The sequence below is a fragment of the Marmota flaviventris genome, chromosome 8 (genome assembly GCF_047511675.1).
Source record: "Marmota flaviventris isolate mMarFla1 chromosome 8, mMarFla1.hap1, whole genome shotgun sequence".
Lineage (NCBI taxonomy): Eukaryota > Metazoa > Chordata > Mammalia > Rodentia > Sciuridae > Marmota > Marmota flaviventris.
The window spans coordinates 29,776,472-29,802,290 of NC_092505.1; the positions used below are offsets into that span (position 1 = coordinate 29,776,472).

General features: G+C 36.3%; 1 protein-coding gene across 4 annotated transcripts in view; it reads right to left on the minus strand.

Annotated features, from left to right (window-relative positions):
- The window catches only part of Robo1 (roundabout guidance receptor 1), a 408,161-nt gene that overhangs the window by 35,430 nt on the left and 346,912 nt on the right, over positions 1–25,819 (minus strand). Inside the window, exons 16-22 of one of the 4 annotated variants that reach the window (XM_071615133.1) lie at positions 23,830–24,001; positions 18,847–19,044; positions 14,811–14,837; positions 13,367–13,409; positions 6,182–6,336; positions 3,334–3,504; positions 1,383–1,490 (exon numbers count right to left, since the gene is read on the minus strand). In XM_071615133.1, the coding sequence (XP_071471234.1) occupies positions 1,383–1,490; positions 3,334–3,504; positions 6,182–6,336; positions 13,367–13,409; positions 14,811–14,837; positions 18,847–19,044; positions 23,830–24,001 (874 nt within the window). Of the gene's footprint in view, positions 1–1,382; positions 1,491–3,333; positions 3,670–6,181; positions 6,337–13,366; positions 13,410–14,810; positions 14,838–18,846; positions 19,045–23,829; positions 24,002–25,819 lie in introns of all 4 variants that reach the window. The other 3 variants (XM_071615131.1, XM_071615134.1, XM_071615132.1) reach the window with 3 other exon arrangements.

The window sequence follows — 25,819 nt, forward strand, 5'->3', positions numbered from 1 at the left end:
ACCCACACAGACCTTTCCTGCACTTCATGTACTTCCTTTGCTTGCTCCCTGCCTTCACCAGACCTCACTCCTTTATAATCGTTTTACCAAATATCCACAGAATAACAGGTGATGAATAGCAGCATGGCCTCATGGTTTCAGTGTCTAAGCTAAGGGATGGAGAAGGTCAATCGAAAATTAATAACCTAGAATCATGGGGGTTTTCCCCTATTAAAATATGATTTTCTCTATAAGTAAAAATATAAAGATGAAATGACATCAACAATCTAATATTTAAATATTTTATGTTTTTCCCAAAAGTAGATCTTTGACATTTTTAAGTCAGTTTACTTAATTAAAAAAAGAAAAAAAATTAATAATATTTTCACTGTTAATACAAATTAATGGACAGTAGAATCTGAGAAAATCTACAAAGAAAAAGGGCCATTTCTAAGCTCCTTTTAATAGGAAAAATTTCAACACAGGTTAGAAAATGTTAAACCAGCATACTTTAGCTAAAAGAAGACAGCAAACTGTGAATGTGATGTTTTTTTACAGAAGGAGGTAGAGACACTTGGCTAAAAGAACCTAGCAATGACTTTGATCCAGTTGCTGGGAGGTGCCATTTCTACCCTCTCCTGCAGATACATGCTCCATTCAAGATCAATTAGTTTGTTCTCATTGTGGTGTGACTTGCCACATGTTAGTTCTAATAATGAACCACCTTTAATTAGAAAAACAGGACTTAAGTACCATCAAGCTCCCATCTGCAACCCCTATCAGGAAAACAGCTGGCAAACAGCTGCCCCAGCATGAAGACCACAGGGAGGAGTCTCTGTGGTTTTTGAGGCATGGACAAATTGAGGCTGGGAGGTTGCTTTATGAGGCTCCTGAACAAGAACTGAGGGATCACAGAGAAAGTATAAACTGAGACCGTAGCTGGATCTCAGGTTATTGTCTCTCAGGTTTTTATAGTGCTGAAGTGTACTTAAATGTTACTTGCTTTAATAGCATTGTTTCAAATGGTAACAGATTTATCTGATTACAGATATGTACAACATTTCTTACATTATATTTTGGAAAAGGGAGAAAAAAGTTTCAGCTGCCTTTAAAGTTTAGTGGTAGCTGCCTTTAAATTTTAGTTCATATTTTTGATTTACTGATAAAGGAAGAAAACAGGGAGCTTAGTATTTGATACCTAATGGAAAATAAAATGGTTTACTGAGAATACAGTCCCTTAAACTGAAAAAATAAGACCCATGTCTGATATAAAAAACAAAAACCCAAGCCTGATATAAAGAAAGATTAGATTCAAATGATATAAAGTGATTTAATACTTCAGTCCATCTGGGGCTGTACCATCTTTTAAACAGAGAGGTTGATGTTTCCTGGGATCCCCTTACCAGATGTACTACTGCCCCGATCCGAACTGTTGTAGGATCCTCCCGTATTCTGGTCATATGATTGATTGTATGGAATCGTTGGAGGAACTGTGTCATTTGCTCGATAATCTAGATATTTCAGATAGAAAAAAAATGTACATTTATGTTTTCTTTGTGAGTTATTTCACATCTCTTTATTTTGTATATATTTCTGAATACATTAAGAAACCAATTGTCTGTTTTTCTCATTTATTTTTAGATTCAAATTGTCAGGCTATAAAAAGACTTATACTCAAAACGGATGTCTATTTTAAAATATAGGAATAGAAACTGGGGGTATAGCTAAGTGGTAAAGCACATACTTAGTATGTATGAGACCCAGTGCCCTCAGTCAATAGTACCCTCCCCCCAAAATATGTACATACATGTATATATAGTAACAAAATAATTCTAACAAGAATAAATCATAAAATGCCACGTCTGCAACTCATAAAACATAAATTGCAATAAAATAAAAATAAAACGGAAACTTGTCAGCTAGATGATATCTCATAAAAATGTATCCCTGATAAGAAAATAAAATATCTAATCTGCCCCAGAAATGCTTCTCCTTATTTAGGCAAAGGTGAAAATCCAGATGATAAGCTTGCTACTGGAATGTAGTCAGTAATAATCTGTCAGCCTAGCTGCATTCCGGGGTCTTTATTACACTCTGACATACCAAATCTGCTTACAAGCAGTACAAACAATAAATCAGAGTTCTGAAATGTTTGTACAGAGGACTGTCAGAGTTTTCTGAGGTCCAGAGTAAAACCACACACTATGGAAAAATAATGTAATGGTTTGAATCCCCACAGTAAACTCCATAGCTGCAGAATCTGCTCTCAATTTTGTCAGTCTTTGTCATCAATGTACACAGGAATCTTAATAAATATTTATTAAATTGGATTATTATACCAGTTAAGTACCTTCTCAAACTTGGGAAAAAGCTAGATGACTTTATTATCAAATTAAAACATGACATGAACTTAATGAAATGTTTAAATTATCTTGTTATACTCTCCAGCTTCACAAAGTTTTATTTTTGAAGAAAATGCTCTCAACTCAAGCCTAAGAAAATAAATCCATACCTCTAATTATGTACCATAAAATGCATTCTTGACCAGGATACTTGCACAACATTGCCCCATCTATTCAAATTAGAGCAATCTAGTTATAGCTAGAGGTATATAACTTTGCAAATCATGTTATTAAAGCAGTAGCCTGATGAACTACAAAGAAATCAAACACCTATCTCTTTCAACCCACATGCATTACAACATTACAATACACAGATATTCCCCTCAGGCCATAAAATACTATTCTGCAGCTTCAAGTTAATACTAAACTCCATTTATTTTGGTTCTATACTGGCAGACTTCAATCAGGTCAACCCAAGAAATTGAGGTTCTAAAATTATATACATCGTAGCAATCTCAGGAACCACACAAGGTCTGAGAAATACAACAAATTGAACCAATTCTCCAGTTCAAGTTTAATTTAATTATTTTTCTTCAGTTTGATATAAAAAGGCCCTTCGTTCATAGGACCATGTAGAAGCAATTATCTTCCATCCTCAAGTGGAAAGAGTGGAATAGTCTATTTATTGAAAATGCGAGGTATTGTGACAGTTGTACATCTGCCTTATGAATAAAAGATTGTATGTCCTCAGCAATCCCTCACCTACTATTAAATTTAAATTAATCTCAAAACCATTTGAAAATACTTATATATTATTATAAAATCAATTTTCCAAGCTTATTGTGGTGCTAATTAACTCTTTGACACTGGAAATTCTGAAACCAAAGAAAGAAGAAAATCACAATAACCAAAGGAAAGAGGTGACTTGCGAGTCACAGTTGTTGACATCTAGTGCCGAGGGGCTAAGAGTGTCAATATGGGAAAGAGAAGGAATAAGGGCAAAGCTGTTCACCTTTGTTCAGTTTGTTTTGCTCCATGATGTTATACTGAATTGGTGCCACTTCTTGTTTCTGCTGACCGGGTGGTTTCCAGTGCTTCTCGCTGGAGTCCCCGCTGCCATTGTTCATGTTATTGGTGAGGTTGGACTGGATGAGCTGGGTGGTGGCATAAGGAGTGGGCTGCCCTGATGGATTGACAAAACGCCCGTCCTTCAGATTTGGGCTATTGAAGGTTTTCATCTCATTGATTTTGTTACTAAGATCCACATCACCATAAACAGTTGACTCAGGGAGCATCAGATTTGTTTGTTTGTTATCCAGTTGGTTGTTATAATTTGCTATACAATCAGCTATGTGCAATGGAGAGGAAAAGGAAAAAGTCATTCTGCATGGTTATTCGTTTTCAATTTCTTTCTAAGAAGCTTTGTGAGTCACAGTAAAATTGGGATGTAAAGTACCAATGGGCTTAAATTTGATCAATAGAAAGGGCCCCATACTCATATGGACTTTCTAAAGGAAACCAAACTTGAGGGAATAAGAGCATCCAGAGAATTCGTGTAGAGAGGACATAATTGTGAACTTATGCCAGTGCTGTATGCAAAATAATTCATCTACTTTAAAATAGGAATTTCCTTTAACAACCCTTTCAACAGGAATTCCACTAAAATAATACATACGTGAATCTTTAAGTGTCAACTTTAAATTTTCTAGTCTTGGGCTAATGAACTATTTGAAGCTACAGAACAAAGCACATAAGAATCCAAAGAGGAAAATGTATCCACGGTCAAAGCACTTGAGATTCTAATATTTTTATCCTCAAAAGATAAGAAGAGCAGGGATAAGGTGATAGTCAATAGTGCTTAGGGGAATTTTATTAGTTCCTATCTTGGTCATATAGGGTAATCATTATTGAAGAGAGATGCTACATAATCATTTTTTCATGGTTTCCTAATGACATCCCAAGTATAAAATGACAATAATGATGACAAAATGAACCACACTAACCAGGTCACTTAATCAAATAATGCCTGAAATAATATCTAGTATGTCTAATATCTCATTCCACTCTGATCTTCCCTTCATTGAAATTTTTAGAAATTAAATAACTGATCACACACACACACGCACACATGCGTGCACACACACACACACACAGAGAGAGAGAGAGAGAGAGAGAGAGAGAGAGAGAGAGATGTATTTAAGGCCTATGATTGAAAATATTAAAACAGCAGGAATAATTAAAGTCATATTGTAAAGATAAACATTTTTAAAATAAAAAAAGGTACCATGGAAAACATCATTATTCTATTCAGATTAAAAGTAGCACTATCACTAACAGGTCTCTTTAAGAATTGGTTTCAACTGGATAACTTAATAAATGAAAATTAACATACTTGCTACTAAAGATGTAAATATGAATATAATCTTAAGAAAACTTTTCAGCTTCTCTATGTTGCTAAATTTAACTACTTAACTCAATCATACATGATCAAGCAACAGAGATATTTGGTACATCTGGATTACAGTAATTCTCATATCTAATTTCTAGGAATTATTTTGTTTAATGACGGTTAAAAAATAATCTAAAGGCAATATATTCATTTTGCTTTGCCAATATTTCTATATGAGTGTTATCCAAAAGGTCTTCTAAAAGTGTTGGACTTGTACTAAGACTCCAGTGTCCAATATAGCAGCCACTGGCCACATAACAGCTATGGAGAACTTGAAATGTGGGTAGTGAGAATAAGGAGCTGAATTTCAAACTGTATTTTATTTAGCTGATTTGAATTTAAGCAGCCATCTGTTGCCAGTAACTATCATACTGGACAATGCAACATATTAATTCCAGTAGGTGTCCCTCGGCATAGTCTTTTGTGTATGATACATGACTATCTATATAGACAGCAGAACTTGGGCCTCTGGAGGACACACACTCGTTGTGTGGATGATCATGTCCACATCTAATAATGGAGACACAGGATTGTTTTTAGGGTAGACATATAGATAGTTCTATGATTTGTTCTTTATAATTTATTACATCTTTACTTACATGCCATCTTCTCATTCTCATTTCCTTAATTCCATGCATTATTTTATTTTCATAGGCATCTCATTTGATTCTTTACAACTATTTAAATGTTTCCTATCTTATTAATAATGGGACTTTTTGTTTCATAAGAAATTATCTGTATTTTTTTCTGCCTTTAGATCTTGCAATGCTCCATATCTACTTGTCTTACTGTGATGTTTTAGCATGAAATTTTAGCAAAGTAATTTACTCACACATATTTCAGAACCAAAGTATAGAACAGACTATAAATGTACACCTACACACCTGAAATATATATGGATGTGTGTATTTCTTATTTCTTCAGGATTTACATTATACTATAATATCTGATTTAAATGTTCATTTAATTTTTTTGTTATTATTCTTGTTCAAATATTATAACTCTTATTGTTAGAATTAGGTCCACTCAAACTATGGATTTATTGACCTTTTGGTCTTTGTTATTTATTCCTAAAATCATGAATATAATAAATTACTGCAACTAAACTTATCATTGTACACATTCTTATAAAACAAATGATTGTGCATGACTTTGTTTTCTTTACTTGCAATCTATGCTAGAGCTTGTATTCTTCATTCTCTGAGGAAATCTTCTTGGTGGAGGGTGAAATATAAAAGTTTAGAAATGGAGAAAATATTTGAATCATGCTAGCTTGCTACACAGTGTTGGACATTTCATGAAAATGTGGATCAAAATTCCCTTCCCCAGGTGGGCAGAGGGAAAGGAAAGTCAGCTGCTTCTGGCTAACTCGCCCAAGGCCAGTGCTTATCTCCCTCTCCGTGTCCCTAACCTGGGCGGCTGTAGGTGGTCAGGTTGCTGTCGCTGTTCCCATTGCCGGCGGTGCAGCAGTTGATGGAGCAGTCATTGTGGCTGTTGCCAGTATTAGGCCACGTGTCTGCCAGCCACGGCTGTGCAGCAGGTTCACTGATGTTGAGAAGTCCTGGCCTAGAGAGAAAAAAGAGTAAATGTTATATGGACAGAAAATAATATTTTCTATTCAGAATTCCAGCAAATATTTCATTTAATTGTTCTTACAATAATTTGGTGCATTATGCTGAATGATATTATTCCTTTTATTTACAGAGAGGCAACTATAATATATAGTTCCAGATGTGTCTCAGTGCACAGAGCCATACATCTGTGAACTGGTACTGCTGTACTTCAGACTTAAAATCTTTTACTGTTTACAATGTTCTATTCTGCCTTTAGTCATGGTGATTGAAAAATCAAACGTGGAATCTGAAAACACGGATACATAAAGACTTTTAGTAACTAAAAAATATTCTAGCTAAATCCATTTGCATTTATTCATTTTTAAATTAAAAAAATTAAAAAATTGCAACTCTTCTCACAACTTCATTAAAGAATGCAACAAATTCCTTTACTGAGACAATGAACCCTTCACATTAGGCAGATTTACAGATTTTGCTTCCAACCCATGTTTAAGAAATAGTGAGTGCAGACTGGCGTGACATTTTGCACAGAGCTACAATGATGTTTCAGTGAACAGTTCTGTGAGCTTGTCAACATTTTCTGATGGTGACAATGTAAAATGCCGTGAGTGAGTTCCTAAATAAACAAAGGAAAGCTACTGAATGAAATCTGGTAAAACAAAGATGTCGACTAAAAGAAATATTAGCACTCATGTTTTTTTTTTTTTTTTTTTGGCACAACAGATGTTAATCCTCTTTCACCAAGTGCTGGAGAGGCCAAGTGCATCGGGAGTTATTAATGGGAGCCCTGGACCACCAGTGCCAGGGACTCAAACTGGAGTCCAAGAGCAGCATTCTTCACGTCCTTTTTCAACATTGACTCCGTGTGATAACTCAGCAAAAGAGGCGATGATGTATGATGTGCTGTCCAATCCTCAATAAACAGTCTGGCACTACAGACTATGCAAAGATTTTCTTTGTGGTTTCATTTTCTTTGTTAAAATGCAATAACCAGCCTTCTCATTTACTTGGGAAGCAAGAAACTGACATTGCCCTCTAAATGGTTCCTATTTTGCCACAGAGAAATATATTTTGCAAGTGATGGTTATTTGTAAGTCACTTAAAATGAAGAATATGGATTTGCAATCCATATATCTGTATCCATATATGTGCATATTTATACAATTAAGGATGCATGTTTCCTCTTTGTTTACAGTGTGAGAGGCACTTTGAATTCTTTACATATATTCATTTATTGAACCATCACAGCCATTTTACAGGCGGGGATTGCTAATACCCAAGTTTTACAGATGAGGAAATGGGACACTTGGGAGAAGTCAAGGCACATGGGCACAGCTATATGGAGTGAGTGAGTGACTACCTGGGATTCCAGCACAAGCTGTGGCCCTGGAGTTCACACCATGAACTAGGGTGCTATCAACACACATTGAAGCCTGAGGAAATTCCCTGAAGCTCTTAAACATTCTTAATGGAGAGTGAAGAAAATATCCAAAGGCCCCCAATTCAGGACAAAGCTGCTAAAATTGAACTACCTATTACAATTGTTGATAAAAATATGCTTTGAAGCCTGGTGCGGTAGTACATGCCTGTAATCCCAGTCACTCAGGAGGCTGAGGAAGGAGGATGGCAATTCTGAGGCCAGCCTCAGCAAAATAAAATAAAAAAGATCTGGGGTTGTAGTTCAGTGGTAAAACATCCATGGATTCAATCCCCAGTAACAGATAAATAAATAATTTGCTTTGGAGAGAAATGTCGCCGGACTTAAAATTTCATGCATTTAAAAGCAAGCCATACCACAGATATCTAGTGTCTGTGAAATACATGTTTGTTATAGAACTTCTGCATCTGGTAATCTTTAGCTTTCTTTATTTCTCCTTGAACTTAAACCATAAATGCATCACTGTCAAAGTTATTCAAAATAAAACTCCCATTTTTGACACTGCAGAGATGATGCTATGTCTGCAGCAGAGGTCAAGTAGAAATTCTCCACAGCTCAACTTATATGTTTTAATAGAAAGAGACAATATTTTCATGCTACTATGACTCCCTTTGTGTGTGTGTGTGTGGTTGGGGGGAGTGTTAATATTTTTCTAGTGAATGCTTTGATAGCATCACTGGCTTAGAGAACTTTTCATATAGATGGGTGATTTCCAACAGGAAGTAGGATTAACAACTCACATCCTGCTTTCTGTTTAGACTTGAGTTTGGAATGCTAATTATTTAAGGAAAAAGGTAAGCCATGTTCACTGTCCCATGATGAATCTTAAAATGCTGTGTGTGTGTGTGTGTGTGTGTGTCCAACGTCTTGGAGGAAGGTGAGGTCATTGGCAGCTACTCTGACAAGGGCGTGAGAAGTCTTTCAAAGTAACAGCTTCACAGGCTCTTTGTATCCCTTAAAACTCATCAGCATGCATCAGACAATCAAACTACAGCCAAATATGAAGCAAAAGCAAAACACGTGTGGGTTACGGTGGTTAACGTGTGTCTAACACATCATTATATCATGTCACATATTAAGGGGATAGACCTGCGCCATGAAGGAAAAGAGGGCAAACGTGCACTAATAATTATGAGGCAACTGCCTTTAATTCCTACTCTGCTACTTGACACCTTCCAATCACTCACTCTGAGAGAACCTGTTTAAACTGTCAAACCACAAAATACAAGACTATGGGGTTCCAGAGCTGGGGATATGGCAGAGGGGCCTTACGGAAAGTATTGTCAGCTGTGGGTCATGTAGACCCCCTGCCAGGCTGAATGAGTGGCCAATGTTTAAAGAGCACCTTCACCTGATGCTCCATTTCTTTCCTCCCTCTTACTGACAGGGAATGTGGTACTGGCTTTTCCACCAGGTTATCTTCACTTGTTCACTGCTCTTTTTGGAGTTTTCTCTAATTTTTCCTGGTTGAATGTGGTTTGAATTTTAAGCAGAGGTTTTGGAAGAGGCAACTGGAATTTTCCAGGGAAAGAAAAGAAATTAATAAAGACAGCTCCTTAATATTTCTATGTTTCTCTCCTGCATTACCTCAAAGGTCATTTGCCATTTTCAAGTTGAGCCCAGAGTTCTCTTGGCTTACTGTTATGTTATTCTCTCTTTTCTGAGAATAACTAAATGACAGTTTGGAGAACTAGGAGAGAGTTCCAGACAACCTCCTCATTTATTAGAGGACACAATCCAGCACCAAATAATTTCCTTAAAGTCATCAAGAACTGAATTGAGGTCTTCTGACATTCACTTATTAAATAACTCATTTGTTCTTTTCTTAGGTAACTTTTAAATGACTGAAAGTTCATACAGTTTTTGAATTTACGGATGTCCTTCACTGAACTACATTTATTACATTACAAAAAATTAACTTATTGATAAATAAACCACATATTTTCTATAATCCAGGATCTCATATTCTCTTGTCAGAGGCAATTCTATCTACCAAAGTTGGCAAACTCTCTCTGTAAAAGGACCAAATAGAAACCACTGAAATCTTTGCAGGTCATTTAATTTCTGTTGTAACCGCTTGACTTTTCTTTTATAGCTCAAACAAATGAGAGCCTGTCTGTATTCTTATAAAACTTTATTTACAAAAACAGATGGCAGGGTGGACTCGGTGCAAAAGCTATAATTTGGTGACTCTTGATACAAAGAAAAGCGAATGCATTGTCTCCTCCTGGGTAGGAGACAATGTGATAGTTGCACAGTACAGATTTTGTGGAGGGTACAGCAGGTAAAATCTGATACACTAACTAGGGATAATGGGTGGGAAGACATTGTTAGCCTGTGTATTAGCAATGTCCATGTAGCAAGGATACAGGACACTGACATACTGGAGATAACCTGACACAAGGGATCATAGGGCACAGCACATAGAAGTGAAAAACGAGGCTGCAAAGTCCAAGACTTTGTGGACTTCACATGCTATGCCAAGTTTGGACTTGATATTTTAAACATGGCAAGTTCTGCTGCAGGTGGGATTTTTCAGCAGCTCAGGAACTTACACAATTAGCATGGATTTCAAAGATTATTCTGCCTCCACTGGAAAGAGAATTAGTAGACAACAGTGCTAATAAAACTGGATGAACTTAGGACAGCTGGGAGCTCCTAGTTTTGGCAAGGGAGAATAAGTGCTTAAAAAGAAAGAATATCAGTGATAGTGGAGGGGTAAAAAATAGGATCCATAGAACACAGTAATGGTTGCAGGAGGCAAAAGAGGATGATCAACAGATCTTAGCTTAGGTGGCATCAGCCAAGAGAGGTGGTAGGTCCAGGGAGGACCCAGGAAGTTTGTGATGAATGAAGGAAACCAAGACAGGGGTTGGAGGTGAGGAAAGCCACAGCAGATATTGAATTTGCTATTCATTCTCTTTTCCAGTGATCACAAGACTCAGTGTTATGGTTTGGATCTGGAATGTCCTCCAAAAGCTCTTGTGTTGAAGATTGGTCCTCACGAAGCAAGGTTCAGAGGTTGGGCTTTTAGGCAATGATTGGATGGTGAGGGCTCCGACCTCATCAGTGGCTGAGTTCATTTGATCAGTGGATTAATCCACTTGATGGATTAATACATTGAGAGCTTAGCAGACTACTGGGAAGTGAGACCTAGTCAGAGGAAGTAATCACCAGGGGCAGGCTCTGGAAGAGTTATTTTGTCCTTGGCCCTTCCTCAACTCTCACTTCTCTGCTTCCCAGCTGCTGAGAGTTGAGCAGCTTTCCTCTGCCATACACCATGATGCTTGGGCCTAAAGAAATGAGGTCAGTGGGGACTGGGGTTGTAGTTCAGTGGTAGAGTGCTTGCCTAGCACATGCAAGGTGCTAGGTTCAATCCACAGCACCACATAATATGTATTTAAAAAAAAAAAAAGCTGCAGAAATGAAGTCAATGGACCAGGGCTTGAGACCTGTGAGACTGAGCCAAAACACTTTCCTCCTTAAGTTGTTCTTTTAGGTATTTTGGTCCTAGCAACCCCTCCCCACCCCCGCACAGATTCATCATGGCTAGGAAAGAGGCCTCTTCTTAGTGAACCTTCTCTTTCTCATCCTACTTGATTTTTACCCCAGTACTTATCAACTGTTGACACAGTACAGTTGACCTTTTAAAAAATGTTTATTATCCATCTTCCATCTCTCCCACCATAATCAAATGCCCACAAGATCAGGAATTTTATCCACTTTGCTCACTGACGCATTCCAAGCAGCTAACACAGTATCTGCCCTGTAGTCGGTGTCCATTATAGTTAATGAATAAATACATTTAAAATTGTGGGTATAACTGTCATTTTGAGCACTGACTCTAAAATTTTTATTTAAGTATTATTGCCTCTGTGACATTCCAGCATCTTTTATCAATTCATTTAGGAAAATGATAATTTCTAGTTAGTATTTGAGATATATCAATTTCACTGCCAGGATTCTGTTTTTCAGTTGAAAACGCTATGATTCTTTGTTAGTGAGCTTTCTAAATAGACAGTTCAGGAACTTTACAATTCTTTATTCCTGTCCTAGAAACCACCATTTCCCACCTATGCATTCCTGCCACTGTCTTCCATGAGACCATTTGGTCTGTCTGGGTTGTAAATTGTTTAGAGAAGGAGCTAGGTTAATATTTTATGTGTGTGCACGTGTGTATAAGCATGTGAACACATGCCCATGCACAGGAGCTAGTGCCAATAAAACTGAAGTCAACAGTCATGAATAGACACAGAGAGAGGTAGTTAAACAATCAGGCATTCCAGATTTACCCACAGGAAAATGTTCTTATGGCAGAAGCTCTTTCATGAATGTCTGGACTGTGACTTATATGGAATTCCCCTGGATGCAAAAATGTGCTCTGCTTTAATCCCTCAATCAAGTGGATTTACTCCTCATGAAAACCACCCCAGTTTTTGGGTCTTTTGGTGGCTGGCTTTGTTTCACAGTTGTGAAAGCAGGAAGTTAGCAGTACCCAGGAAAGAAAAGATTAATGCTTACTGCCACATGTGTACAGCACCAGCTAAAGGCAGTCAATATATATCTATATCTATATCTATATCTATATCTATCTATCTATCTATATCTATATATATATATCTATATATATATATATATATATATATATTTTAAATAACTCTTTGTCATAAATTAAGTTTAGTAATTTTCTTATTAGGAGGTATATTCCTTGGATTCAGGAATAATACCTTACTCATTTTTTGACTACTCAGTAGCTAACCAGATTATCCAACCATATGAAGAAGGGCACTCTAATAAGCTAATTTAATTTGAATTATAAATTGGTTTTGGTTAGAATTGTTTTCTCCCTTTATGTCTAGGTGCTACTGTTTTTGAAAAAAAAAAGAAAATTCACCTTATTGTGGAAAATCCTGGAACTTGCCTCATGTAATTTACATCCTGTTTCAGCCCCTTTAAGCCTCCTATCACATTAATTTGTGATTTCTCTGTGAATATATTAAAGTTCACTGAATAATAATTACCTCAAAATCATAAGTATAGGACTGAGGATATTTTTAGTTAAAGGGTGAAAAAGTTCTTTGTTAACAAACTACCTAGATTTCTTTTTTTATTCGAATGTATTTCCCTGCAAATGGAGGTATCTACTAAGCTGAATTCATAACAAGAACAAACAAACATAACCTATAACTTCTGAGCAACTGCTGCGTTCAGCAGGTTTTCAAATGAGCACTTTTTCTTTGATAGTATCTGTTAACTAGCTATATTTCTTAATCTTCATAAATGCCACAGCTTAATCACTTTAACTCCTTTTAATCATCTGCTAAATCAGCAATCTGTTTTTCTTGGTTAACGTACTCCCTCTGGTGGCCACTGTCTAAAGTGCAACAGCTCCATCAGGAACTGTATTTCTGTGTAAATGACTTGGTTCAACACCACAGATGAATGGATTCTTTCCAAAAGACTGGAACACTTTTTATCTTTAAGTTGTTAAACCTTTGGAGCAATGAAACTTGCATCGGTGAGGAAGACAAGAAGAAATATTTTAAATTCCCCCAAGGATCTACAAAACAAGGAAGATAATTACCTCCCTCCACTGCTCACAGCTTCGCCTCCTCTCTGATAAGTTACTAGAATGTTAAAAAAAAAAAAGGAACAATTAATAGACACGTTTATATACCAAAAGCTATTACATTCACGAGCATCTTTGTACAATGGGATTCTTTCTCCCTTCCTACCCAGTAACATTGTAAAAATCCTTACAGGACACAGCAGGTTTCTAATTCAGCTAATAATTTAAAATTCTTATTAAATTAAATATGCATCATTCTTAGTCTTAACAAGATTGAGAAAAGCAACAGTAAAACTGCAGCAGATTCTTGTTAAATGTAACTATTATATATTTACTTGTACATTAGCATTCCCATAGATTTTTATTTTGAGTTTACTAGATCATACCACTTCATAATTCTGTAGGTATAATCTTAAGTCTTGCCCTTGTAGGTAAATATTACAAAAGCCTACTAGATTTTCCCAGAAGATTGAGAACCAGTGAGACAAAAAATAGATGTTAAGCCCTTCCAAAGACAAAGACGTAAAGTTGTGACTATTGATGTGACCATTTTTTTTTACCTATTTTTTCTTATTGTGGCTTTTTGAAACTCATACTCATTATATTTTAATAACTATATTTTCATAAAATATGGTTTAATGCTTTTGAAAGCTTTCTCAGCTTAATAAATTTGGGGCATAAAAATAGAACTGTACCACAAAAAGATTTGCACATAGTTAGGCAAAGGGTTAAGAAGATTAGCTTTTCTGTAAATACAGACACATTTTCTAAGAAGAAATGTATTTTTTAAAGCTGCCAAGTTCTGCTACTTAGAAAAACTCCAAACTGGGAGTCTGCTTGGGAGAGATAACTGCTCCCAGTGATTCCAATAACTGGATTAAAACTGAGGCGGCATAACTACAGGTACATCTTTTACTAGAGGTGATGTGAAAGAAGAGGATCCACTTTGAAAGAAACTGAATAGAACAGAATATGAGGACTCAGACTTGGGGAAAATGAAAAGTTTTATCTTTCACATGTGCTGGGTATTTTGGCTACCTTTCAGAATACTGATTCTATGGACAGAGAATTACAAGGCAGAGAAATTTTTGTTGGAAAACCTAAAAGCTTAAGTTAAGGGGGGAAAAATGCATTGCCAAGTATGAAATAATCAATAAGATGATTAGCATGTTAAATCATGCTGAGGCTAGAAACACTGTGTCTTTTTAATGGAAATACATGCAAACAGGGCTAAGATGCAACGTGGAGTGGTGAATAAATAAATGCATTGGATGGATGAAAAGCAACACCAACCATTTCTACTTCAAATGCATGCCTGCCGTGAGTAAATGAAGTATTGTATTCCATTTAAGTCCTTTCCCCCCAGTTACTGCTGAAAATGAGATAAAACCAGAAACACAATAGTACAACACATGCCAAACTAACAAAGGATAGGAGGAGGGTAAGTGCAAATATATACCTGTTGGCGTGAAGGTAAAGGACGGGACTGAAAATCAAAACAAAATATAAACCAGTTATTAAGCTGAAGAGAAAGGGAACATATCACATTAGTATGAATCAAGCAGACAGCTGAACATAAAACAAATGTAAATAACCAAGCCAGTAGGTCTGAAACTCTGATATATGAATAAAACCCAATACGAGGTTAGAAAAAGAAGCTTGTCTCTACAGGTACCATTTTGAAGTGTCTGACATTCTAGTACCTTGGGAGGGGAACTGTGCGTTACCCTGTGAATGACCCTGCATTTAGCAACAGAGATTTAGCTCATGGGCTCCAGTACAAACAGGAATCCTCTGCTATTAATCATTTCCAAACACTGGATGATGGATTCTTAAACAAGTATTATCAGGTGTATGCTGGAACCTTATCTAGGAATCTGAAAGTAAATGCTTATTAAATGGACTAATAGGTGCACTTAAGTATTTATTATTGGAGAAAAGAAAGGAGAAGAAAGAGGAAGAAGGGAGGGAAGGAAGGAAGGAGGGAGGGAGAAAGGAAGGAGGGAGGGAGAAAGGAAGGAAGGAAAAGCAAAGAGAATCATAAAAATCAAAACGTCCTGTAAGTCTGATGCCTTACACAAACAGCACAACACTACATTTTTATCATTGTAAACATTTCTGAACGGATAGAAAATGTGTGGAGTTTTAAACTTTGATTTCTGTGTCATAATTTACATTTAGAAGCGTGGTTGAGTAGGCTGAACATTTTTCTAATGCCACGCTAGAAGCTAAACAATAGAACAATAACACCCCTCTGAGAACCTTCACTCTCTCTGCAGTTATAAATCTTAATCTAATCAATAATGCCTGAAATTGAACTGCAGACCTCAAAAGTAGCAGCATGGCCTCCCCCACTTTTCCTATCTTCTATTCCTGGTGTGGGATCACACCAGAGCAATTTGCATGTCATTTCATAAAGGGAGGAGACTGACATATTTTCCAATCTTTTCCCCTTAATTTAAAGTAAATGCTGCTCTGGATTAAAAAAAAAAGAAAAAGAAAAAGAAAAAGAAAAAGCAAGGAAATCCACATTACACCCTTTAAGGTTAAAGCTTGCCTGGAAAAAAAAAATCTTTACAACAAACAAACTAGAATATTGATTACCGATCATGTATCAAAAAAGCTGCCAAAATGTATTTTCCATTGTACATTTGAACAATGATAAGAAATTTACTTTAGGATTAGAGCTCCGGGTTTGCAAAGTGGAACACATAGCATCCTCTACAACTGTCACTTCTTACCAAACCACTTCATCTCTGAGCAGACTAGAAAGAACAACAACAAAAACCTTAATGCTGTGTACCCAATTGATACACTGGCCTTCCTCTGCAGCACAACAGCCCCTGTCTTAAGAATTCCATTGTGTTGTCTTTCAGTCAGATCTTTTCAGAGAGTCAATGTAATTTAGCTACATTCAAAAATTCAGAGCCATAGTAACAAGTCTTCATAAAAAGAAAAAAAAAAGGTACATTTGAAACTAAAGCTATTCAAGCAAGAGTGGAGTGCTTGAACATTAATTTGCAATCACAAGGACACGGGAAATATGAAAGGTCCTTGTCATTACTTCTCATAGCTAACTGCTAACCCCAGTTTGAGGAATTGAAGAAGAAATGAAAAAAAGTCAGCCCTAAATGAAATTTTCGCTGCTAGCACACCAAAAAACAACTTAACTTTCAGAGCTTCCAATAATAAATATAATGAACTCTGTGTACTGAGTGGTGCTGATGTAATATGTGGATGTATGTGGATGGAGCCCCCAGTGTCCAGCAGATGTCACACCTATGGCTATATGTAACGGGAAATGCTAAAAAAAGGCTCATGATTACCCAAAGTCACACTCTGGCTTGATATTTTATGTCAAGAGGTTCTTTTCATTTATTCAAAATATTTTACTTCCTATTTCCCTGAAACCACTGGCATTGTGTTTGGCATAGTAAAATTTAAGATATTCAAAATGCACTTTAAAAAAATGCATAGAAATAGAATTTTGAAAAAGTGCCAACAGGATGAAGTGAGGAAAGCAGAATCAGTGCTCATCCAATTACATTTGTAATTATGTTCTATGATTTCTGCTTAAACAGAAGCTAGTTGAAAAGACTAGGATATTAGTTTAAAGGTCCCACAGAAAGATCACATAGGCATTTGTCAGCATGCTCAAAGGACATTAGTAAAGAACAAGGAGCATTTCAGAAAGGAGAGTTTTCATGTCACATTCTTAGACTTCAAGACAATACAGAGCATTAAACTGTTACAATCACACAGCTATGACACTTGATCATGACAAGGAACACTGGATTTCACTGACTGGCTGTTTATGAAATGGAGTTAATGGGGCAAGTCTGATGAACAGAAAATTCACATCTAAATGTTAGTTGCTTTTCCTCATTGAAATCAGATTTCTAAACCTAGTCTCCTCCCAGCATCCTGCCCCTTTCCCACTCCACCAAACACACACATTCATAAACCCCGTCTCTGCATGGATTTGCAGTCAAAGGTTCTATTTAGTAACACATGTGCCTGACATTGTTCTACTTTCTATACATAATGAGCACTACTCTCTTCTCAGTAACCTCTAAGCCCTTGTTTTCCATTTCACAGGCAGGGGTACTGACATTTTGCTTCATGTCTAGGTAGGACACATATCTGAAAAAAAAAATATTTCAGGGTGATAATGCTAAGGCAAATCTATGCATATGAAGAGACTGCTGCCGAGCCGCAGGCAGGAGGCACATGGATTTATTTCACAGTATTGATGATGAATCTCTGTTGACTCTTTTTTCCCAAGACCTCCAGGAACAGCACAAATATCCTACACTGTTGACACAGAATGTTTTATAAATGTGTAACGACATTCAAGTTTTACCTAGTCTTGAAAATTCCAACTTAACCATGTGATTAGAGAAATACTCTGTCCAAGATACACAGAAAATGTTCTCTCAGGAAATATGTAGACAATTAGGAAAAGAAAGGATAAGTAACAGTCAAGGAAGGGATGACTTAATTTCTTGGTAATTATCTTTAAATTTGCTTTGCAGCAAAGCAAAACTTTTTTGTTATGTTGGTTCTATAACAAAGGTGAATGTGTAATTTTCAATCCAAACCATGACATTTTTTGAGAGTAAAATGCAACATTATGAATCATTTTATTGAACTAAAGACATAAAAAGGGACTACAATCTGAAAACTAGGAGGCCACATTATCTACAGCCCAGGTATGAGGACCAGAGTTGGTGGATATATTTGGGGGAAAGGAAGGAGCAGGATTATGTGCCTAAATGTTAAGATTGTCAACAATGCATAGGACTTGAAGATATGTAGCAAAGGTATTTATGAATTATATTGGCATAGTCAGTCCATCTTTGAAAATGTAAATAATAGCAAATAATCTTTTTTTTTTCTAAAATTATAAAGACATATGTAACAAAATCATCATCATTAATGGACAGTGTATAAGACATTTGATTGCAGGATCTTAAGTCTATGAATGGAAAAGTACTAACACTCTTCCCTCCCTAGGCAGGACACTCCTCATAATGTGATCATATTCACTAAGAAAGGACTGCTTCTAGAAATAATCAAAGAAGTCTCTCTTTTTGTTGCTTCTCAAAGGACAACAATCCCCTTAAAACTATGTGAGTTTAAAGCCCCAATTTATAATTCCTATGACGGGGAGATTACAAATTTCCCCCAAGAAATAAAGTAATAAAATAATTGCCTAAGAGAAGAAGGCCACAGTATCACAGCCAAGCCTAGATGTACCTTAGTGAAACATATTTGAAAGGATCTGGGTCCTAAGAAACTGATTAACTCTGTTGTACTGCCACATGAGAGTTGTTCATATGCAGATATCATGATAAAAGTACTTTAGAGAATTGCTGTACATTGAAACAATTTAACAGGTAGGATATGTGTCCCTGTGAATCATGTGGAGTCAGGTTTAAAACTAAGAGTTTCATAAACATATTAAAATATGAAAAACCTGAGAAAGCGAATACCTTTCCTGATACCCGCATAAGTACTAGTAAGTCCGTTCCTCTTCTTCCTGTGTCGGTAGAGCCAGATGCTGAAGACCATGAGGATGATCCAGCAGGCTGCTCCGATTCCTGCGATGAACGCTGGCTGCTTCACCACGTCTGAAATCTGCTGAGCAAGGCTGACCTGGTCTTCAGGTGACACGGGGTTCCCATGAGAATCTGAAAGGCCATCTTCTGATGAGTTGGGTGTAAGACTCAGTGTGATGATGTAAGAATATATATATGATGTAAAACACCTGACATTATATTTTGTTAATTTTGGACCATGATTTCTCTTTTTCATTCTGCATTACCGCAGGGAAGTGAATGAGTTCATGAGATGACTAGTAAAATTCGTTCATTTTAATTTAAAAGAAGTATGGATGTAATTTTGTGTGATCTGTGGCAGTCTGTTTTCTTTTTATTTTACAAGTTTGTGGGATCCTGTTTAGATTGAGTTTCAGAGAAACAGTGCTCACTAATTGAGATAAATATAAAAGTGTTAATACCATAAAATGCAAACCCCCCCCCCCAAAAACCAAGAATACTTTAATGCAATTGTACAAATAAATAATAGGTACTGAATATTATATGTATAGAAAAGGTAGAAAAATTCTCAAAATTCTACAGAAACATCAAATATGTGCTGTAAAAAGGCTTATAATAAAATTTTACTTTTTCTATAAGCTAGATATTGAAAAATGGTGTGTGTGTGCGTGCTTGTGTGTGTATTTGCATACTCCTCCCCAAGATTATATTGCAACATCCTTCACTGTCTTAGAAACATATTATTTGAACCCACAGTCAGAATGTCCTATAAAATTAAAGATCATTAAAACACAATGACAGATTAAGATAATGTTACCATTGTAAGAACTATGAATAATCTTTCTTTTAAAATAATAACCATCACCAGCAATAGATATAAGAAAAGAACATTAAATATGTAAAAGAATTATTAAGTGTTATGAATAGTCAAAAAGACATTCTCGGTTAGATATTTTGATTCAAGAATTAAAAATTGATGGAATATATGGCTAATAAAATATGCTTATTTTACATTTATGTCTTAAGCCTACAATGATATTTTTCAAGCCCGCCATTACTTCAGGTCACACAGAGCAGCCTGCAAAGTCTTTGTAGAAAACGCAAGACTGTCGCTCTTCCATCAAAGCTGTATGTCACTTTGTAGACACCTTGTGATGCTAGTCCTGAGGTTGCCCACTGGGGAGAATTCCCAGTGGTGTCTGTAGTCTTAATGTTCTTCCCCCACAACATCTGATGACATAAGAAGGGGCTTGTGCATTTCATTAAGATTGGGGCTTTCTCACAATTATTAAATCATTTAACTTGGAAAAGATTCATGTACCACACTCTTTAAATTTTATGTTGCTTCTGCATTCATTTTGAATCTAAGATTAAATACTAAAAGAAGGGTTTAGTCACCCATACAGAGTTGCCAGCTCTCTGCTTCCTCCCAATTCCTCAGTATGGTCAGTGCAGATATATAACCCTTATATAACTGCCTCCTGGTGACCACCTCCCCATGGGCCACAGAGATACCACCTCCTTGACTCATCAGCCCACTCATAAGGACTGCAGATATGCAGAATTGACAACTCTTAGTCACAGCATGACCCCGTGGAATCCTTCCAGTTTTCTCTAAGAACAATTAGAACTCCCTGCAGGAAACCTCCTAGAACAACACCCTGAGCACCAATAAAACCCTCAGCCCACAGGTCCTCTCTCTCTGTCTTCCCACCTGCAGGCCCTGCTCACTGGCCCCTGGGCCTTCTGCCTGGCCCTTGTCAGCACCTCTGCTCTTGTGGATCTGTGAGTAACCCACTCCTGCTAGTTCATGTGTTCTGTTGCTTCACCTCTCTGAGTTGAATCTGATTAACACACCTGGCAGGAGCTCTCCTCCCAGCTGGGGCTCTCCCAGAGATGAGCTATCTTGGCAGGTTAAAAAAGCCAGAAGGGCATCTGCTGGTTGAACAGTCTGCTGTGAGAAGGACGCCCAGTCACAGGGTTGGATACTTAGGCATTATGCTCTCCGTCAGGACAAAAGAGTTTCCCTTGGGCTCCATGTAAACATCCACAACCAAATCCCTTGGAGCCCTGTCAAGTGGGTTTATAGCTGCTTCACAGATCTCCAGACCAAATTCAAGAGAAATACAATCTGCTAATATAACACAGTCGGCTTTGAAATAGAACTCTTTCCAATCCAAAAATATATTTTCCATAAAAATAATTAGTATAACTCATTCGATAGGGATAACAGTTCTTGGGGAAAAAAAAAAACTCCTACAGGTTTTCTTATTAAATGATATTGCATCTTAATATGATAATTGGCAGAAAAAATTCAGCAGCATTCAATAGCTATGGAAACAGCCTTTCTCTGTGAAATGCTGAATTCCTTCTGTTGTGTGTATATATGTTGCGGGGGGAGGATATTTCCTTTTTTTTTTCTTGATTCCAGATTTCATACTATGGAGGATCAAGGCTGAAAACCTTATTTTCACAAGCAGTCACCTGCCTTCAACTGTTTGTTGACTGAAAGTTTTATTTCATGTTCCAGACCCTTTTATCTCTGGTTATCCTAAAAGCACTTCATCCTCTAAAAGTTCACCAACCAAACCTATTCTTTTTATTCCTAATACATCCTTTGTATCTGCTAGGTTTATAGACTTCATGCCTATTTGCGCAAGGTTATGTTGGGTAGCTTCAGATTTTATGGAAACAGCCCAGAGAGGTTCCATGCGAGCAACCAGATGGACTTAACAGAATAAAGTGCAGTGTGACTAATGAATTAAAGCAGCCCCTCTCTACCTCAGGCTTTGTCTCCCTGCAGCTGAGGCTATATTAAGATCTGGAAAACTGGAACCCACTTATAATTTCAAGGAAATCAATTTGACCCTTAAATCCCATGATTTAAATCTTAAATAATAAAATTACATATGGTTCTTTTTCCAATTCATCTTCCAAAAACTAGGACTAAACATCATATGTTCTAAAAACAGGTAAACAGTATCCACAATGGCTAGGGTCATTCAAGACATACCTTTTAATTTCAGTTTTAATAACCTAATGCTGACATTTGAAAAAAAGTAGACAAATATTTGAATATCAGCTATAATTTTTCAATATGAACTTTTTCCCCTATGTTATATAACATTGCAACAGATGCATCAAATGATTTTTCCTAGTTTCCTGTATTGCTTGAAATAAATCAGGAAGCTATTTTTGTTTAGAAGTTTTTATATAATCATTTAAAAATGTGTAACATGGAAAAAAAGAGTCCAAAAAAATTAATATAAAATTCTGGCCCAGATTTTGACAGTCAGCAAGCCCCACTGAAGGCTTGAATGGGCCTCTCATAATTGACTGCTGGGAGGCAACTCCTGGCCGCTGCTTTCATTTTGTGCTGTCCTCGTTCACCTTCTTATAATCACATCAGGCAAGAGTAATGTGCATCTTTCTAGCCTGCATCATTTCAAACCTCCCATAGAATATATATTTCCTTTCTTGCATTCTGTTGGTGCAGGGACAACCTTGGAAGCCCACATTAAGAAATTAGGGCTCTTCAGCTTACAACCCACAAACACTAGGTGAAACAGAGACCTACTGGACAACTGGAATTGTAGTAGACTTTACTGTGTTATGTCATATAAACTTTGCAAGTTTATGCATTATAGCAGCTAGCATTGTCTTAACAATGGAACATTAACAACATTTTCAAAATAAATATGAAGTTCTTTAGGTATTGCAATAGAGTTAATCAAAGTCAATTTATTATGAAATAATTCCAGGATGTCATTCATACTTATTAATATGCCAAAATAGTATGTACTCATTTGTGAAGCATAAAGATTGCTACAAATGATCCTTTTTCATAATTTGCATCTGACATAAAATATTACTGATGTTTAACTTCTGATTTGCAATATACAGACACAAACCAGACTGTATACTTCTTGGCCTCTTTCCTAATTTAAATATTAACTCTTAAAATCTGACCCTTTTCTCCGCACTTCTTAGTTGCAATATTGTTTTATTGGCATTTCAGTTGTTGCTTGTTTACATGTAAATAGCAATCACTAACTAATTCATATAGTATGTTCATAATAGTTTGCCTATAGTGATCTCTAGTAATGAAACCCAGGTCAGGTTTGCTGTTTTTTTTAATTCATGTAAAATTTTTGAAATACAAATTGTATTTAAATTTGAGTAATTAGCATAGAAACATTCCAGTGCTCTGACGTCTCAACGAATCTCCTTCTTTTCTAGAAAGCAATTACAACTTTAAACAGACAATAAATGTAAATATAAATTGCACACTGCTATACATTTCCAATACCTGGTTTAAGCTGTGCCTGGAAGAATTTTTGGATTTTTAATCCAGGTAACTATGGGTCTCATGAGAACACACTATGACTTCTCTATTCACTGCAGTGTCCTTGGACTTGATTAGTAGAATTATTTAAATAAATGAAAAAATTTCCACAGGACACAGTTATGATGATACTGAATATTACCTAACTTTTATTTGAACTATCATCTAAAATGTGTATTTGGATAAGGTTAGTTTAGTTATAAGATACCTGCAGTTATGCCTCACATAACAACGTTTCTATCAACGAGGAATGATTTCTATTGACTATTGTATAGGATGATACTGGCTAATGACATCACATGTATCTTAGTTTTGTAACTACACTCCATGATGTTCACACAAGGACAAAATTGCTTAACAATGTCTTTGTTGGAAAGTGGCCTTGTTTGTAACCAAGGCATAACACTGTGTGCGACTGAGTGTATTTTAAGTGAAGCTAACACCACTGTAGTTATAAGCCTCACTTCTGTATCCTATTAACTTCTAATAGTGGCTCAGACACATGTAAAAACAGCAAAGCAGGACAAGTAGTACAGTGACAAACTGTGAAACTGGACTGCTCGGACACTCACCTAACTGGATGAATTGAGGCTCACTTTTCACCCCAGGTCCAGCGCCAGTGCTGGCTGCCACTTCCACACTGTATCGGATCCCGGGAACCAGGGAGGGAATAACCACAGAAAAGGTAGAACCATCTACTGTCTTGTTTATATGGTATCGGGTTTCATTGCCCAGACACCAAACCTGGAAGAAGTACATAATGAAAATCGAGCTGGTAAAATTTCCAAGATAATGCAAAGATCAACATAGGATGAAGATGGACTTTAGACCTTGACAGAGTTGAGATGCCTCATGAACCACCAACACAAGGTTTCAAAAAAGTCATTCTTCTCCAAGATGGAGCTCTGAGAAGACTCTTCCAGTCAAGCCCAGTGTTGGTAATAGCTCCCTATTGGAGAATTGTAATAGTTACACTTTCTCAAATATCTTAAAGGATTGTATAAGGTGAGTCTGCAAACTTTTGCTTAAAGATAATCATTCCTCTCAATCTACATCATATCGCATATCATTAGGTTTTTATTTTTTATATTTAAAAAAATTTTAATAGCATGAGGTTATTTGTCAGGAAAAACAGGACTCTGCAAAAAGTTATACATATCCAGGTAAAGAATAACAATGTGCATAAAATTATTCAACATTTGTGTGATAGATGTGGTGCCTGATGACCAGGCCTCACGAGACAAAGGTGAGGAGGGAACTCTGTCTGACACTTCAACAGTTCCCTGGGATAGAATCACCTGGCACTGTCACATCACATTTCATATCAAACTCATGAAGTGGTTGATTTAAAAGGAGAGTGAATTTCTGCATAATCCAAAGAAGTATGTATAAATAAGATTATTAAAAATAAAACTGCACTCCAGGAGGAAAAAACCATCCTAGGCTTTTATTCAGCTTTTGGTACGCTGAACTATTATCAATGAGATAAATTAGCAATCTGGTATTATAGTTAAAGGAGAATATTAACTAGTCTTTCACAACATCCATAAGATCATAAAGAATAAGAGTACATACTCGAAGTGCAAGAAAGACAGTCTATAATGAGAAAGTTATAGTATGCCTCATTAACTTTTATAGTGATATTTGTGATAGGAAATTGTATTTGGATTCAGTTTCCATAAGAGAATAATCCATGCAGGAGTGAAGAACACTCTATATTCCTTATGATATCCTCGAGCTAAATGTAGGATTAGCTTCAAGTGGACTACTGTCCACACTGGAATAGGAAATGGGATTTTAAATTAATCTAAAAACACTAGCATCCTCTACTATTTGGTCAATAACCTTTAATTTTGTTCTTTGAAATTTAATATTATTTTAATATAGTTTCATCGTGTAATGCCACTGAATGGTCAGACACTATATCAGGATCTGACCATTTGGAAATAAAGACTCCTTTGTGAATCTTTTTCCCCCCAATTACATTACACAGCTGAACCGAAGCCACAAACTGATTTTGTACCAGTCAATCAGGTTCTGAAAGGCATTTTATTATTTTAAATTGACCATGAAGTTAAGTGAAATCCACCCTTTCACATTTCTTGAGGAAAGAAATGAGTTTTGACTCTTAGGGGAAAATGCCTACATTATACAATTTTGCGTGAGAGCTGAGACATCACCTCATTTTAAATCCTTAAAAATCTTCTGTAACAGTCTATTTTTCCAGACTGAAACATAGCATCCTGTCACTCACCAGTATTGAAATAACCTTGAAACTTGTGAGAAAGCACTTAAAAGTATGGATATTTTTACCATCTAATAACTCAGTTACACTAGAAAAAGCCTTATTTAAAATATCTCGAAACATCCACAGTGCATTTGTAGTCATATTTTAAATATATTTTAAAGTAGCCCTATTGATATACTTAAATTTCACAAAATGTAGTTTTTCAATTTGATTTAAAAATAATTTTAAAATAAAACATCATACCCCAAATTAAGCTTAGATTGTTTTTTAGTTATCAAACAAATAAATTTGCTACTCAAAAGAATGTATGGACG